This window comes from Aphelocoma coerulescens, chromosome 2 (genome assembly GCF_041296385.1).
Source record: "Aphelocoma coerulescens isolate FSJ_1873_10779 chromosome 2, UR_Acoe_1.0, whole genome shotgun sequence".
NCBI lineage: Eukaryota > Metazoa > Chordata > Aves > Passeriformes > Corvidae > Aphelocoma > Aphelocoma coerulescens.
In genome coordinates, this window is record NC_091015.1 from 104,694,807 (window position 1) to 104,713,219 (window position 18,413).

At 37.4% G+C, this 18,413-nt stretch overlaps 1 protein-coding gene across 1 annotated transcript in view; it reads right to left on the reverse strand.

The window, feature by feature from the left end:
* The window catches only part of LOC138104909 (dynein axonemal heavy chain 5-like), a 149,567-nt gene that overhangs the window by 90,503 nt on the left and 40,651 nt on the right, over positions 1–18,413 (reverse strand). The window contains exons 37-44 of the mRNA XM_069004235.1: positions 16,209–16,475; positions 15,881–16,009; positions 15,265–15,480; positions 13,104–13,250; positions 11,383–11,555; positions 8,377–8,555; positions 2,031–2,218; positions 627–821 (exon numbers count right to left, since the gene is read on the reverse strand). Coding sequence (XP_068860336.1) covers positions 627–821; positions 2,031–2,218; positions 8,377–8,555; positions 11,383–11,555; positions 13,104–13,250; positions 15,265–15,480; positions 15,881–16,009; positions 16,209–16,475 — 1,494 coding nt within the window. The remainder of the gene's footprint in view (positions 1–626; positions 822–2,030; positions 2,219–8,376; positions 8,556–11,382; positions 11,556–13,103; positions 13,251–15,264; positions 15,481–15,880; positions 16,010–16,208; positions 16,476–18,413) is intronic.

Sequence of the window (18,413 nt, forward strand, 5' to 3'; positions counted from 1 at the left end):
ACTAATAAATATATGGTATAGAACTGAAATTATTTAATAGAGACTATCGTCAGTTAGCCCAGGTTCATCACTATTCAACCCAAGCAGGCATTTGCGCCACAATTTATCCACTGTTCCAACGATTTCTCATTGAGACCCTCTAGTGGACAGCCAGTACAGGGCATTCAAAAGGCAAGAACCACTTTTGTTTCTACTTAAATACCCTATCGTAAGGGAATAGCAGTTTTCTGTTTCTAGGACCACTCAGCAAGACAGAGCCTTGTAGGTGCTCTGCAGTTACTTACAATTCTTACACTGCCTCTGAAATAGATCTGGCCTTCATAAGTGAAGACATTGAAAAATGTGTCCTCTGCAAGTTCAGCACAGCAATATACACCATTCCTCATAACTCCTCCAGTAACTGCACTCTGTCTACAAATCGCAAATCAAACTTCCTATATTACTCAATTTACTGTGAAAAGTAAAAACAACATGATCATTTCAGATTCTGTTTCTGGAACTTGAAACTGAAAACCCTAAAAAATGTATAGGCTCAAGAGTGTAAAAATAATTACATATTCTATGAAAGTATATTATCTCCATATCCATCTAGTGACAGCTTATAGTTGGACAAATATTTATTTTACCTGTTTAGATAACTGCTCTTCACAGAGTTTGTAGAGTGTATAGAATTTTTGACTAAGGACTTGGTTGTCTCGGAAACCAGCACTTGCCAGCTTGACTCGCATAATAATGCTACGGTCAGGCACCATCATGGCAACCGTGCGAAACAGAATCTTCAGATTTTCAGGAAGTTCCTGTCGTCCTGCATAGCCGGGGTTCTGAAAATGCAATTTATAAACCCAAACAATATATAATAATGGCACAATAGGAAGTTTTATCTTTCCTGATTATCATTTGGCAAACACATGCCAAATGATGAGCACATGCGAGATTACAAAGGATAACTTGAGCATGTCACAATTACCCTTCAGTACACAGTTGCCTCAATACTGCAGTTCATGAAGTATGGGGTATCACATATTATTTGGAGATGTCCAAGACTCACAGATATGGACAGACAGCCACTTACAGATCTTGCTGGAGCTCTTTTAGATCATTACTTCCTCAGAATCTTGACAGCGTTCCCGTGCTGGAGGTTACTGTCCCCTGTGAGCCTTCCCAACCATTTCAGTGCAAAGTCAGTCAAGCAGTGCAAGCCATTACTGAGTATAATTTAAACTAATGGATCTGACCTTTCACTGAAGATGTCTAAGTCATTCATATGAGTACTGCATGACTCAGTTGTGACAACTAGCTGTGCAGTGATAACTTCTTCATCTCTTTCAGCTCTTTCTAAACTGTCTTCCCCCTGGCCTTTTTATGGCACTTATTTGCCCTCTTTCTCAAATTACAGTGATAACATTAACACTTTTTCAAAGGTAGGACACCCTAAAACAAAGACAAAGGCTTCCATTTTGAGTTAAGGGTATATAGGTAGCTAAGGAGGGAGAGATACAAAGATGCTTTTAAGGTATTCTTACACTTTCCTGCTGGTTTGCCTCCTGCACTGCTAGAAGCAGTCCACAGACACCAAGGAAAAATCTTCAGGAGGCCAGTGAACCAGAGTGAAGGTGGTTTCCTTCATGCTGTCTTCTAGGACTGTGGTCAAAAGTATTTCACAGGTGGTAAAATACTGACCAGACCAACTACAGTAGTCCTTGCAGTGGTCAATTACTTCTGGTTTATTTTGATAGACTTTGACTAAAAATATAAGGGGGTTAAATTTAATCTCAATATGTCAAATATTAACTAAAAAAGTCCTTAAAATATGTAGTTAATGGTAAATCCATACCTCAAGTCTTAAGATCCAGTTAAAAAATATGAACAAGAGAAAATAATATCATAATGATTTTACCAAATTATTGTTCAAGTTTCATTAACTATTTTCTAACAGACAGTTCCAATATTTCAACAGGAAAATTTCAACAGGAAATGAAACAGGAAAGATTTTTCACAATGATGCAATTTACATGTATTTACAGACATACCATAGTCAGAAATATACCAAATTCTCTGTCCATGTCAACGACGTCACCATCAGTGAAAGTGAACTGAGGTTTCCTTTTTTTCTTACACTGAAGTACAATATGTATCTGCTGAGCAGCCACTGATAAAACTGGAAGTTCAATGCGGTTAAATTCATCAAAGCAACCCCATGCACCTGACTGAGCTAAACCTAAGAAAGCAAAAACGGAAATATTCTGTTAAAATATCAGATCAAACAAGAGTAATTTATATACAAAATAGAGTATGGTCTATGCAACAGTGTAACATGAGAAGAACAAACATGAACACAGAGTAAAAAGGAAAGTAAGAACTCAAAATAAATTGTGCGGTGCATTAATGACACGCAGAAAAAGTATCACCCCTTGAATGAAAGATACATAAACTTCTCTACAAAGAATCCTAGACTTCTATAGCAACCATTAGGGAGAAAGTGTTCAATAATACTGTATATAGTACCATACAGTAGCATAAATGTGCATATAGCATGGAAACTCATCTATGCAGGGGGTGAAGTTGTCAAAGATGAGTTTGAGAAACACCTACCTAAATGAAAAGCACAAAACCAAATAGAGACCACTACATTTCTGACAGAAGCATTGTAGCATTTTATAACAATTATTTCATAGGTAAAAAATTACTGGAGATTAACATCCTACCGTTCAAGAGCAAGGAAAGAATCTGATGTCACACTTAGAATTGCTATTTGGAACAGGCCATGGAGTTTTAGACAGACAGCAGTACCCACAAACATCATGAAATTAATGGCTTTTGGGAGAGTCAAGTACTCCTGTATCATGCTAACACAATTGAAATAGGAGAGTCTACAGTGGCAGCATTCCAGGGCAGTAGAGGGAAAGCTACCTAACCCCCTGCTGTTCCACACCCATTTCACAAGAGACAGAGGCTAGTAAGTCTATGCGGGAGCTTCATGGATGCCCTCTCTCCCTTCCCAAAGACCACACTGGACTCCTATTTCCTATTGCCTGGGTCCGTACCTACAAATGTTCAGAAGTGTTTAATTCACTCCACTGGACTCAGTGGGTGTGAGCTCAGCTTGGCTTAAGCAGTTTGAAGGCAGTGCTTAATGCATAAATAAAGCACATGTCCAAGAAAAGGCATTTGTGCGTTAGCAGTGCTAAATAACCATGCCCAGAGCTCCTCTGAATCCCCATACTTTATATGGCAATGTCTATAGCACTGGTAAAATAAACCTATGGGTGGTTTATGTTAATTCCTTAAGAACTTTAGATAGTCCAAGAGAAAGTATTAAAAAATCAATAATAATACTATGAAGACGTATTTTTTCACTTTGTCTTCCTCTTTCAATTTTTTCCCTCCTCTTGCTTTTTCTCAGCCTGTTCTTCTCATAATCTGCTACTTCCCTTCCCTATACTTTTCCTTGTCTGATCTTCTCTTGCCCTTTAAGATGTTCCTCTAGAAACTCTCATCTTACTCCAAACACCATTAAGGCTGCTTTTATGTTTCTTTTCTGACATTCATTTTTTATGCATTTTTCATGCCCATTAACCAATTCTTCTATTAATGTTGCATCAATTGGTCTTTTTTACCCATGTAATTTTGGAAGAACAAAACTAGAGGAGTCAAACCAGATAAAAATCAGTGGTAGTACAACCAAAATTGGTTTCTTAAGACTTGATTCAGTCTGGGCAATACTGCAGATCTCCCGTGAACTTATCTCAATTCCATATTTAATCCTTCCCTAAACTGCTTCTAATTAATTTCTGTGATATTGTAAGGAAAAAAGATACTCCAAAGGAAAGTAACTTGAAGAGAATGAAAAGTTACATGGACTTAATTTTAAAAATTAAAAGCAAGTGGAATATATAGAAAACCACAATGCCATAATGATACAAAGATTAAAGTAATTCTATAGACAGTTACAAAATTTAAAACATTAAATACTCAATCCTACTGTCTTTGAAAACAAATGAAGAATGTTCCTTGACTTCACTGGTGTGGCAGCAAATCCTTTAACTGATGTTCCCCTCCTTTTGTGAGGAATATCTGGGCCCTGGATGCCCTCAACAGCCCTCCCTGAGGCTTCTACATACACTCTGTCCTCCAGTCCAGGAGTTCCATTGGATCTCAGGCAGGTCCAAACTGTATTTTGTGCAGGGCTGTGCACAGTCCCATCTCCTGTTATCCTGAATTGCTGAATGAACTTCCTGGAGGAGCCCACAACTCCACAGTCTTACCTCCAGTCCTGTTTGCTGCTGTTTCTGACTGAACCTCCTAGATGGACCCTGTATCCAGCTGGTCCTTTCACATTGTCTAATGGTCACTGGACTGCTGATGGGAACAAGCTGTCAACAACCTGCCCTTCTTTGGCACTGTGGGACTGTGCCCTGGTGAGAGAAGTCCTTGCCCTTGCCTCTGTGCTGGTCACCCTGGGCTCCTGGCTTGTCTTCCCTCATGGAGCTGCCCCATTCTTGCTGCTCCCTGATAAAAAAATTATTGTGGAGATTTTTCAAATGCATTTGTCCCCTTTTCCTACATGTGTTACATGACTCCTAGGATTCGTTCTAAAAAGAAACCCAAAAAAGTGGGGTTTCTGCTTTGTTTATTTAACATAAATATCTACTCTTCAGGATACAACAAGGAAAAGCTCTAAAGCTAGATATTCTTTATCTAAGAACTTAGTTCCATATAATATTGTCTCTTACATTTACTGTCTGTATCTTAAAGGGTTTTGAAATTAATTTCTCTATAGAATGGTGAGATTCAGTTCTGACCAAATATTTTTTCTTTGGGAAAGGAAAAAAAATTCACTTGTTCTGTAATGCCACCTGCTGCATGGAATTAGGAAACCTCATTCTCAGGAAAGCCAATATCCCACAGCTTTGAATAAATTCAGTTCTTGCTAAATTATTTAATTCTAGTGGTGCTTAAAAAGAAAAAGAAAAAGGAAAAAACCACACGTATGCTAAAAACATACACACAAGCAAAGGCACAGCAAGCAAACTCTCTGCTGCAAAACAAGAGACAATGTAATTTTGTCATATTGTGAATTAAATTCTGCTCCCATGCTGAATATAGTATGGTTATCAAACACAGAAATGGAGTAAAAGCAGAAAATCAAGGACAGGATTAAAGAGATCTTTAATTATATCTAAAAAATGTGGCAACACCCCTGCCCCAATCAGTGCAGATATCCTCCAAACCTGGTTCTCACATGATGTAAGAATCTCACAGAATAGCTATTAGCCCCTCAGACTATAAAATGCATATCTGCACTGCAGTGCCATGTCTCTTTCTATGTATTTTTCTTTTTTTTCCCCCAGATTTTACACAGGAGTAGCACCATAGTGACATAATTCAATGGAAATGTCACTGAAACAAAGCTCTGTCTAGCCAAAGTGCAAACCAGAAGCAGCAAACTAAAAAGTAATCATTGGTCCTGAAAGAATTTATAGAATGCCAGACTTGTGTATTCACCTTCTGAATTAAGATAAATTAAAATCTTACATTAAATATTGCATTAAATACCAAATCACAAAAAGTTACTTCAGGTAAGACTGAAATTGTTTGACTGTAACTATAGGAAACAGAACCAAAGCAAACACAACTTTTATACCCATCTACTGGCAACCACAGACAAAAGGTTTTTTAAAGGGTATCCACCAACACTTCTCAGGAACAGTGATGAAGTATCCCTGGTTTGCTATTCATGGGCAATTACAACCCTGAATTTGACAGAGAAAACTTGAAAATTCATCTTCCTGCTTGCATCCCTGGTACTTTCTCAGGTTACCTCTGGTCCAGTTGAGGTGACAAGTTGTATCTCAACCTACATTTTGGTTCAAATTTGAAAAACAAAACTATCAAAGATGAAAGTCCAGGCCTTGAACATATCAATTAGATCATCTACTTATGAATTTCTTGAGTAACACAGAAAAACCAAAGAGATAGGAACAGGGAAACAGGAAGACCGAACCTCAACTCTGACCCAACCAGAACTTCAAATCATAATTTTATAGTATACCATATATGCTGTATTAGTTATATTTTTCTATTTCTTTTTTTCTGAAGATCCAACTTCTTGTCTTTACAGAAGAAGTCTGGAAACATGCCTGCAGGCAGGCCAACACCACCTCTCCCTGCCTCTTTTCTCCTCACTGCTAAATCTGCTAATGTCTGATGACTTGACCCACACCACCACACAAAGCGAAAAGTTTGGGTTTGGAAACACTGGTGATGGAGCACCAAACCTATCACAGACATGTGGAATTCTGAAAAATTTCCCATTGTGTGCACTGAAATACGAAGTGTGTTTCATGACAACTTTATCAGTCTGCATGAAAGTGCTTCTACGGCTGAGAAGAACTATCCCTTTTTTCCATTAAAGACCTCATATGCAGTAAAGAATCTTCATCTGAACTCACTTTGCTCTTTATATTAAATCAAAAAGAGCTCATTTCCTTCCCTAATTTCAGTATATCCACTCTTCAAGAAATAGCAGATATTTTAAAGACATAAAAAAGGTGATTGCAAGCCAGGTCCTTCCAAGTAGTGACACTAAGTCCAAAACAACTGACTTCGTATGTCCCTTCACAAATTAAAGCAGTAATGTCTTATGTAAGAACAAATCTTACTTTTACTCCCAGACACACAACAGCCTGATGAATGCTGTAAAAACCCACCCTATTCAGGCTCTATTTAATTGGATCTATTACCTAATTCTCAGGCAAATTCTCTGAGAAGCAAGCTACAATCCCACTTGCAAATTTACTGAGATAAGCAGTCACAGGCATCATGGTTGCTTGAACAGCAATTAGATGAGTTCTATAAACATTTTTTCTAGCTCATACTGAACCCCAGCATGTCATTAAATGAGGCAGCCAGAGAAGAAGGACACACTACACAGTACTACTTTTCTTCTGCAGCATATGATGACAATATTACATGGAAAATGGTCAGCTTATAGAAAAACAACAGAAAAAGAAAGCTGAGCCCTAAAATTCAACTTGTGCTCTTAGACACAGAAATTGTGTCCAGTTTTAATAAAAGAAATCAACAACAAGCTGCAATTACCACTATTGCCTCAATCTGAAATGGGAAAGGATAAGTTACCAAAGTGCTCAGGATAAGAAGAAAGAAAAAAAAGCAAGGATACAAAACTAGGTGTCTGAAATGACGCAAGTCACAAACAGTTTAATACAAAGAAGTGAACATAAAGAGATACAAACATTCTCACAGAAGGAGTAGAGCAGAAGAAGACGAGAGCTAGCTGAGATCAAAGACAAACCCACTGCAAGGAGAAACAAGGCTGACATCTCCCCTACAGACTGATGGCTGCAGGTACAGCAGAGACCCAGTATATTGGCATTATGAGCATATTCAGACATCCCAGGCCTCTTCTGTCCAATAACAGTGAGCAAAATAAACCTCTGACACTAAAGGTCTGCACACATGATACAAGACGTGCAATCAAAAGTTGGCCAAAAGCTGTGGGGGTTACAATAGGTGCTTTGAGAAACTTGTGACCTTAACTGAAGGTATTCACATGCATAGGTGGTTCAGTTTCTAGCTCAGAAACGTTCCTCTGTTTAAAAAATCATGGCCAGCTTTGTTGGCTTCTTAATTAAAACTAAATATTAGCCCCAGGTTATATTTTAGCCTTATTACAACTGTGAAAATTTTGTTTATGATACCTTATGTTAGAGTTAAAAGCCCACCACTCACAGAAAATGGTGGCATTCTGTGGTCTGTCAGTCCATATATAAATGCAGCTTTACATAAGAAAACAGACCATTATAATGGAGCCTACACATTTGGGATCACTAATCACTTTTTGCAAAACTAAATTCAAAGCTTTGTTTATCATGAAGAGTTATCAGAGTTCGACCACTGTCTCATTTTCCTGGTTTTGAAAGAGTCCCAGAGTTTGAAATAAGACACTGCAGCATTTTGCATGTTTCCTTGCCTTGCACGACATCATTAAGCTTCCCATTTGATTGTCTTGTTCAACACAAATCTGGCAAATAATAAATATAAATCCTCTCCACATGAGATGGGTGGGATAGAGACATTAAAAAAAACCCCAAGCAGTAGAAAGGATTAAAAGGGAAAAGGAAAAGTAGATATACATAGGAAACACCATCCAATAATATGTAAACAGAAAAAAATACTGGGAAGCATGCAGGAAAAAAAGGGGAAAATCAAATAAAATCAAATATCAGGTAGAGTTGATGAGTGCCTGGAAAGAAGAGGAAACGGAATGAAAATGCCCTCCAAATCATTGCTAACTCACTACTGAAGGGACAAAAGTTTATGACTCTAAAATGAACAAAGGAGATACTTTCTTACCTTTATAAATACGACCAAGTCCTCTGTAGTCCATTTGGTCTGAACAATTGAAAACAACAACATACTTTCCCAGGCATTTGCCCATGTCTTTAGTTGTCTCTGTTTTCCCTGTCCCGGCAGGTCCTGCTGGTGCACCACCCATACTCAGGCCCAGGGCCTGTGCCAGAGTGATGTAACATCTAAAGACAGAACAAACAGATCTGTGAATCTTTTCCTTCCATTAATTACTTGAGGTCCATCAATGCAACCACAACAGTTATATTACCCAGAGCTGGGGAAAGGGGCAGAAGTGGTTGTACTTCCATATGGTGAGTCCTCAGTCACCCTCTCTGCACACTGTGCAGCTGAGTTACCAGGACCTACTTTGCTTGACCTGCAGAAAAGCATTCATCCAGCACATCCATGACTGCAACAGCCCAGGAAATCCACAGGCTAATTCTAAATGCTGAATACCAAAATACTATAGTATTGTGATTTTTTCAGACTATACACCCTTCCTCCATGACTTAGCCTCATTCTGCAGCACCCAGAGCCACTGGATTTCTGCCTTTTCCCCTCCCTCCTACTGTCTCCTCAGAGCATTCAAGATGGGCCCTCTGATCTGGCAGTAGGAAGGCACAGAGCATGGAAGCATCTCCTGTTCTTGATATTTCTGTAGCAGCCAAACCATAGCATTGCTGCCAGTCACATGAGGTCTTTGAGTTCCAGGAGGGTAATGGATAAGAAGGAAGACTGCAATGGGCAATGGAGAAAGAGAAGGAATCCATGAGTCCTATGATCTGCTTCAGTCTCCATCCTGGGCTGAGATCCTCAGGTTTAAGTCTCAGCCTCCCCTAATGGTCTGGAGGTTACTGAAGGGTGTAGAAAGCCTGTTGCTGTAATCTCCAATGCTCCAAAATCACAGCAAACACATTTCAGCACTGTGAAACTCAATAGCTTTATTATATATGTGGGGAGATAAAATGGGCACTGGAAAAAAACCCAAATGATATCACCTAGTATGACTTCTTACGAAACAACAGAATACTCCTTCTAATATAGCAGTAATAATGCTTTATCACCTTATTACTCAGTGGTCAGTTAACAGGCAGTCATTTAACACATAAAAAATAGCACTCCCTAACAATGCTGCTACTGAAAATGAGGTAAGGACAAACTGAATACACAGCACAAGTTCTATATAGACCTTCCATTTCATTTTTGGTGTACACCATGACATGGACTGTGTCTGATATGAAGTGTAGGAGCATTCAGTTTCAGTGCCATTATCATCATGCAATGTACTACCAACTGTGTGTATTCATAATGTGCTTAGGGAATCTCTCTGAATGTGAAATCATTAGCCAAACAGCACTTGACTCCAAAATGATTAACAGAACAAAGACACCATTACCTGAAAATTTTCAGAAGCTCAGACAACTCCACATAGCAGTATTACAAATATTAAAATGGAAAAAGCCCACAAAGGGAATAAAACCTTGTTGTGCAACATTGCTTAGGTACATAAGTTTCCCATGCTAACACTAGGAAACATGTCTTCTTCAAATACGCTTTCAACATGACAGTGGACAGCCTCCAATCCCTGCAGCTTCGTTAGGCTCTTCCAGGGCTGTCCAAAGAGAGATATGCCTGTTCTCTCCGTCATTGTGATTATTATTATTATTATTATTATTATTGTTTAAATTCATTTAAAAGGCTTGCTTTCTTCAATCAGGTCACCCTGTGCTAATTTTCAATCTCGTGTGACACAGCACCTTGTAGAATCATAATATATCCAATGTCCAGTTTTAGTCCAATTCCTGCCTCTGCACAGGACAAACCACACCAAATGCCTGAAAGCATTGTCCAAACACCTTTTGAACACTGGCAGGCTTGGTGCCATGACCATGTTGGATTTTCAATTCTGTGAATAAATTTTGAACAACAATATTTTCTTGATATTGGCTCTCCTGGTTGTCAGTGTGGTAGTGCAACCATAGCCTCTTATCAAGTGCATGTGTACTGCTGCAAACAAACCTCTGTCTAACATAGGAACAGTAGGGTGCATAACATAGAATTTAGGAGATGTGTGTTATTTACTAAAAGCCAGGTATCCACACGCAGGGGTTTGGCTTTCTTAAATAGCTCACAGGGAGTAATTTTTTTCAGGAAAAAATCTGAATTTTCATTAGTAAATAAAAGCTAGTAGCACAGACAATGCAAAGACAATTCCAAAATTAACTCTAGATGGGGTTTTTCGCAAACTGGTCTACTGGGAAATGTCCCAGCCTCAGGGGGTTGGAACCAGATGATCTTTGAAGCCCTCCAAACCACCCAATCTAAAACACTCTATAATGCTATGATCCTATAAATGATCGACCATGCAAAGTATTTTGACATTCGTATCCACATATAAGAGAACAAGCTCTGGCATAGCAAATACATCTGTCTCTTGCCTGGACTAACCAAGTACTTCAGGAAAATAGGCATCTAATGGTACTGTGCTGTGTAACTAACATTCCAGCAATAAAAAGTTCTCCTTATGTTTTCCCTCAGAGTTGTTCTATGTTTATAGTCCTGCAGTTCCCCATAGGCCTTGCTTAAAACCATACTTGTACTAGTTATCCAATGGTATGTCCTGTGTTACTGCTTTTTCCTACAGGGTGACTTCAAATGAATCACTTGCTGTAATACCAAATTCTCATGCAACTACTTGCTTATTGAAGGCAGCAATATATTGGTGTTTAGATTGACTCTGTTTAGGCTGGTGAAGTGTATGGTGTTCAGGTGCATTTATCTTGAGAACAAGTAAGTTTTTCAACGCCAATCACAACGCTCAAGCAAACACTCAAATTCAACCTGCTTTCAATAGCTGAGTATATAAGCACTGGCCTCTGCTGTTCACCAGCGATATTGCAGCATTGTAGTGCAACCTAAGTAATTCTGGCTCGTGAAAGTTAAAAGAATTAAGCCAAAGGAATCAAATCTTAGCTCTAATACTATTCATTTCATTTCTTTTATACATACCTGTCAGTTAAGGGAGTTATAACAAGCCTGTCTGTACACCCTAAGTATTCATTGCAGTAGGTGAACTCTACATCAGTGATTTTGATAATGCATTTATCCAAGTCTTCCAGAAAATAAAATCGAGACTGTTTTTGCCATTCAAAATCAGACGGAGATTTAATGTTCATGCGGACCTATTATGGAAAAGAAAGATCATTAACGCAGAAATGAATCAGTACAGGAAAAAAAGGCCTACTTCATATAAATTCATTACCTTGAAGAATGAGCACAGAATCTGTCAGGAGTCAAGATATCTGGAATTATCTTTTCAAACCTGTCTATGACATGCTCTGAACCTTCTGTCCACTTTGATTTTCCTCTGAATTGTGCACAGGGATTATGAATTGTGTCTTACAGAGATATTGAAAAACAGTCATGGAAAACATAAAAAATTAACGATGCTGTCTGTCCTGCACGGCATCTGCACCATTGCTCACAGAAATACCAAATTGTGGACAATACTTGAACACATTGTATAGACATCTATGTGCTTGTTTATTCGGGTTGTATTTTTCAGTATGAACTTGCCAGGCACATATTTAGACTTGTGGTAATTAATAGATCTTGTTTCATTATTATTGGCACTGGATCTCAAAATCACTGGCCTCTTACAATAACCATGGTGCCCTGGTTATTGGCCTTGAAAACATGGTGTAAGGTGAAGAGGAGGTTCTGGAACCTCAGCCACTTCCCTGTCCTTTATCTCAAACACAAAAGGATGTGTTCAGCAGAGAATAGAATGTTTTAAGAGAGAAGGATATTATTACATATCCTTCTTAATAACCCTCTCCCCAGTTTTGGACTTGCTCCTGACTTTTTATTTCATAGACAGGACCTTTAAATTTAACTAATTTTCCATAATTTTATTATAATATGACATTAAATTAGTTAAGGAAATAGTTATGAAGATAAAATAAAAATTACAGGCAGAGGATAAAACCCCACACTTATCTTAGAAGCCAGTAGTTTTCTTTCTAGAGTTCAGTACTTTTCCTTATTATTTTCTATTTTTCTTTACACATGAGCTTGATTTTTATCTTCCTAACATATATGCATAAATTAAGCAATGCAGTATTGAATTATTGACGTTTGCATCATTCAAGCCCTTTGGAAGTTATTTTACTTCCATTTTTATAATTATGCTTTCATTTATTCAACATACTGATCTAAAGTAAGTCTGAGGCAACTCAATTATAAAAAAAATTAAAATATCTGTCATATTTATTGTTGCTACCCTCTTCAAATATTGAAGCCTCACTTCTTTTACCTTTGAATAATTATTACCTTACATCAACACATAAGTTGGATTAGAAATCACAAGATTGATGGGAATACTAAAGGGAGATTTTCTACATTTACATTTCAATCAATGCATTAAATCTTCAAGTTGAGAAGATAGGTTAATTTTAAAAGCTAAACTCTTTTGCTCACAGTGAATTTGTGCATGATGAGTAAAAACAACCATTTTAAAAACTGAAGTCTAAACCTATGAACACACCTATATAATTCACCCTTCTCACTGCATGACATCTATATTAAATCAGAATAAATCTGATATGCTCTATCACAGCAGTCATGTCAGAGATACTCAAAGAGAATAGATTCTAAGATCTGCTTATAATTTTTTTATATATGCGAGACCTAACATACAGAAAGTCCCTTGAAGATTTTCCAAAACTTACCAAATCATCAAAGATATCCTTCTGGTGCACATGAATGGTGATTAAAGTTTCATATTTTGTGCGCTCCATTCTTGTCAGATTGTGTGTTGTCATGTCAATCAAATCATTTAAAAGTTCCAAGAATTTCTGATTTGTTGTGTGCATTACCTTTTCCACAAGCAAGAATGATGATATTAATACAAACACCATTTGTTCTTCTAGTATTTAGAATTAAAAAATAAAAAACAAAAAAAAATTTGAAAACATCCAGGCTTATAATGTCCATATTCTGCTTTGTATTTAATAGGCTTGGAATCCTAAACTTGGATTTGCAGGCTGCTTTCCATTCATGCATTCTTATTAACGCCGTAAAATATTACTGCGTCCGGCAGCCGTAGGCAGGAGGAGAGAAGATCCAGCAGGCAGGAATTGTGCAGCAAGATTGATTTATTTAATTATTTTACAAACTCTTTTATAGACTTTTTTCTTCATAGTCTAATTGGACAAAGGATCAGCCACCCCTTGGGGGTGATTGGCTAAAATCCTAAAACATCCATTGTCAAAATATTTTTCTACTGTACCATAAACAAAGCTCTACAAGGTCGCAGGTGTTCATAGTTTACAGAACTTCTGCAAATATCTTCGTGGGAGAGAAAAGTATCTCACGGCTTAGAAAGAAGCAGGAAAATTTCTTGCTAACAGCAATATTGTATCCACACATTCTTACCCAACAGAGTACAATAAGGTTATATCTAGATAAACAGGTCACGCTGTAAGATTTTATTCCAAGACTCTTGCTCCTCCTACTATACATTACATTTTCAGCTGACTGCATCCCTGCATATATTCAGAGCCATCAGTCAATGATTTTGGGTATTATATATCAGCCCAAGCTGTATCTATTCTTTAGGGGGAACAGGAACCTGAAGATCTGTGACGTCCTTTAACCAGAGGAGGGAGAAAATGTAGTATAATTTTAGATGCTGATGCTAAAATACTAATTTATTTTGTGGTACCAAATCTGTTACAAAGTTCCACAAAATACAATACCAACTATACAATACTGACTTACGTAAACAGCATCAGACTCTGTCAGTGATGCTCCTGGTACACAACAAAAAACACTGAGATTTAAGAAAGAGCAGCTCATTTATACTTCTTTTCCAAATGTGTGAGAGAACAATCACACTAGCTTTCTGTAAATACATGCAGAGTCTACAACTCACATGGTTTGCTGCAGAAAAAAATGCTAAAAACTCTGTTAAAACTAACAGAGAATTAAATAACCTCCACAGCCCTCCCCAAACACACACATGCAGTTCAGCCCAAACAACCACAAAAGTTGTTTTCTTGTTAATGCAAAAGAATCTTTGCACATAGTTATTCTATGAGCTAGAGTGGACTAAAAGTAGGTTTATGCCGTTTTTAAATTTTGAACACTGCAGAAAAAGTAGCACTACATGGTTCTCTCTATAGTCTAAGCCCTTGCTTTCATGCAGTATCAAAGTACAGCATGGTACAGTTGCCCTCCATTTACTTTTGTGGTAGGATGTTGTTACTTGTTCTTTGTTCAATCTCACTGTATGTTCCTGATAAATGGTAGTTTGCAACCCTTTAGTTCACATCCTCCCCTTCCTCCTTCATAGATTCACTGTTAGCAATAACACCTTGGTTGCTAATGGCATCTTCTCCACATGTTTGAGATTAAACCAACACCTCCTGAAATGGTTTCTATTCTTCCCCTTCCCCAGAAAAAGAACTCATCAACTGAAGGATATAATACATTTGGATAGAGTAGACCAATGTCCACAAAGCACAGTTACTTCCCCAAAGTTCAGGAGTTCTTATTTCTTTCCAAATTTGATTTTGTGAAAGTAACAGGATAAGATTTCCCGTATTCCCAAATTAAGAAACTGTCCCTTCCCAAGATGACTGCACTAACAAAACAGTAGAGAAAATCACAGGATTAGGAACAACTCTAAAGCACATGCTGGGGGATAATGAGGAGGAGTGACTTTTTAACACATTTTTTATTATTCTGTTTTCCCCTTAGCTTATTTGTAATTCTGGTTAATTAACCAGTACTTTGTGCTTTTTCCTACATGTTACTTTTAACTTTTCACAATATGTACTCTTACAAGCAATGCTTTTAATAAATCCCTGAAGATTCATTAAATATTACCTTTTTGTCAGTTTTGGTACTGTTCAGTGCCTTCTCTGCATCTCTGGTCCAGATAATTTGAATTCCCAGAAGTCCTATTTGTGCAGGAAACATTGCCTGAAAGTCATACATCTTAAATTCTGAATCATTAATGGCCATTGATGCCTGTCTAATGATGGTGTGGATTGTTTTCCTAATCCCATTCAGCAGCTGACCTAACCAGAATTCCACATTGCCCTGAAATAAACAAGAAAGTACTTTTAAAGAATTAGTTTATGAATAATTCACAAGGAGCAAGAGTTCTACGTGACATTTTTCCCAATCCTTCGTACTCCCATTTCCATATTTGTTATTCCCTGATTTTTAAAAGATTCCTTTCCTCTTTCTGCTCCACTGCCCTTCTAGAGGTATGTGATGGATTTGGCACTTCACAGCACTACTGCTGAGAGAACAGGTAAAGCAATTGTTACAAACTGACACAAATGTCCTCTCCTTTCTACTTTTTGCTCTTGCTGTTCACATTGGGAGGTTTTCATTCAGCTAGTCAAATAATAGCATGATGCAATACTGTTGGCCTCTAAAACATAAATCTACTTCAAATCAAGTAATGAAAAACTGCAATATTTACTTTCATTACCTGAGCTAAAACTGGTTCAATAATATTGACCTGTTCTCCTTCTTGAGATTCAAACAATAAAATCTGGTCGTAGTTTTTTTCATGAAATCCCACTCGGTTAACATTGTCAAACAAACTTAATAAATGTGCCTGCAAGAAAATCAGAAAAAAAAACCCTCCATAAACTGATCTGATATGGCATTGTCACTTGGTCTTTAAATGCTGCATTAGAATAGTCCATACATCTTTCCATAAGTGAAAGAAATTCTCTCAAATAAACAACAAAATCCTCCATGGTCCTCACTGAGTAATATCGACCATAAGAACACTATTGCTATATTACTTGTACCTGAATAGTGTGGGAATCAGATGCTTGACCAAGGATTTCCAGAAGAGCAGGGTCAGATACAAAAAAAAACCTTGGAAATATTAACCGCTTTTTCTCCAAATAGCCAGTCAGTGATTTCTGACAGATTTCCAACTGTTCCAGCAAATGTGGTAACAGCTGTGCCAAAGTCTCATCTCCAACACAGCACTGCACAATGTTTGATGTTTCATGGGCCCTCTGCATAATTCTCTGCCATGATTTATCAATGTTCTGAAATCTTCTGGCTTCCTGAAATACATGATAAATGCATTAGCTTTTCTTCATGTTTTTCATATTCTAAAAATTAAATAATTCTATCAGACAAGGTAACAGTTTAATATTGCCCTTGCCGTTCAAGTCTTCTTTGCAGGACTCACATATGAATATTTATAGGCATGCTTATTATTGACCAGATTTCAAATTGCAGGAGAAAGAGTACAATGGGAAAGCTCCAGAAATGTTTTACTTCATGTTGGGCACCAAAATTGTCCACATAAAAGGATTCTAACACACATGAGAAAACTCAAGAAGCAGCTTCCTCAGAAATTATAGCCTTCCTAACAGCAATACACAATGCCATGTAAGCTGTTAGCAGCAATACTTGATGAACAAAACCAGTATACACAGTCTGAAGCTGCTACATTTGTACATTACAAGTGTTGTAGGTGAAGAGAGAAAAATTCTCAGACTGGGAGCTGAAAAACAAATATTTTTATACACTGGGTATATTTACATTAAAAACTCTTTCTTCACCTACAACAAATGAAATGTTAATGAAATCACAAATTATCTGAGAGCTAGAAGAAGATCCAAAGCAATTTTTCTGTCACAAGGTAGGATCATACCCAAAATATCTATCTGGCTTGTGTTTAGTGATGCTCAGTGATGGAGATTTAGAGGCCTGTCCAGGCAATCTTTGATACTGGTGACTCTCTTTTAATATCTAAACTTAATCAGACACCGAGAACATGGGTTTTTTCTTCCTGTTGAGAATAACCCTTATATTTAAAAAAGCTTATGACATCTTCTCTTCAGTTTTTCCTTTTCTTCAAGCCAAACAAGTCTAGTTTGTTGAATCTTTTATTGTGCCTCATCCTTCCTGGATAGTTCTTCATTCTTACCACCCTCTTCTGTGCTCTCTCAAATTCGTCTGTGTGTTTCTTTGGCCAAAACCAGGCACAATATTCTAGTTATTAGTTATTAGTTATTAGTTATTGATGCTTATGCATTCCACTCTTCTGCATTTTACAAACCAGGAGCTAAAATTCATTTTCTGGTAGTACTATGAGAGACAATGGCAAAAGCCTATCACAATGTATGGCAATTAGTGTTTTTCCTCTATCCACAAAGCCCCTTGCCCACCCTAAAAATAAATTAGATTTGTTCAACATGTTTTGCTCCCAACAAATTCACGTTGACTGAACATTATTAATCTCCTTGCTAATTTCCAGATGCTAACAGTTACTTGTTGCAGCATTCATCCAGAAATTGCAATTAAGCCCACTCCTCATTGCTCCTCCACCAAGCTGTTCCTTCTCATCCTTCTTTAAAAACAGTCACTACATTTGTTTTTTCCAGAACATTGGTTCACGTATCTGTCATCCTTGGAAGAAGTAGCTTTAGCAGCTTTTTTTCATCTGCAAAAGCTGTTTATTAACTCTCTGATAAACATTAACTATATAAATATATCTCATGAACTAAAAAAAAAAAAAAATTGTTATCTAAACAACAATTAAGAAAGCTTTATTTAACTTACAAAAATTAATCTTAATTTGGGTTATTGCAAGGCTTCAATTATAAAATATGTGGCCTGAAATAAATTAATATCTAATAATTTCCCCTTAATAGCTGTTTTGTTAAATTACCATTTGATCCAGAGCAACTGAACTGTGGTGTATTAGAACTACATGAAAACCCCTCATTAGCAGACACAGCAAAAAGAATGATTTTTTTCTGCTACTTCTTTCCTGCTCAGTTCATTCCTTAACTCTTGTGCAGCTGCTGCCTTGGAAGGTCATCACTGCCTTTTGAAGAGGTTGCAATGGTTCACACAGATTAGCACACATACAGTTCCCAAGCCTGGCAGCATCTCTCTGTGGGACTTCATTAAACTGAGTCCTAGCAAGTACAGAATTCATATACAAAATCTTTCATTCCATTATTACAGCTTACAGCCTATAAACGTGG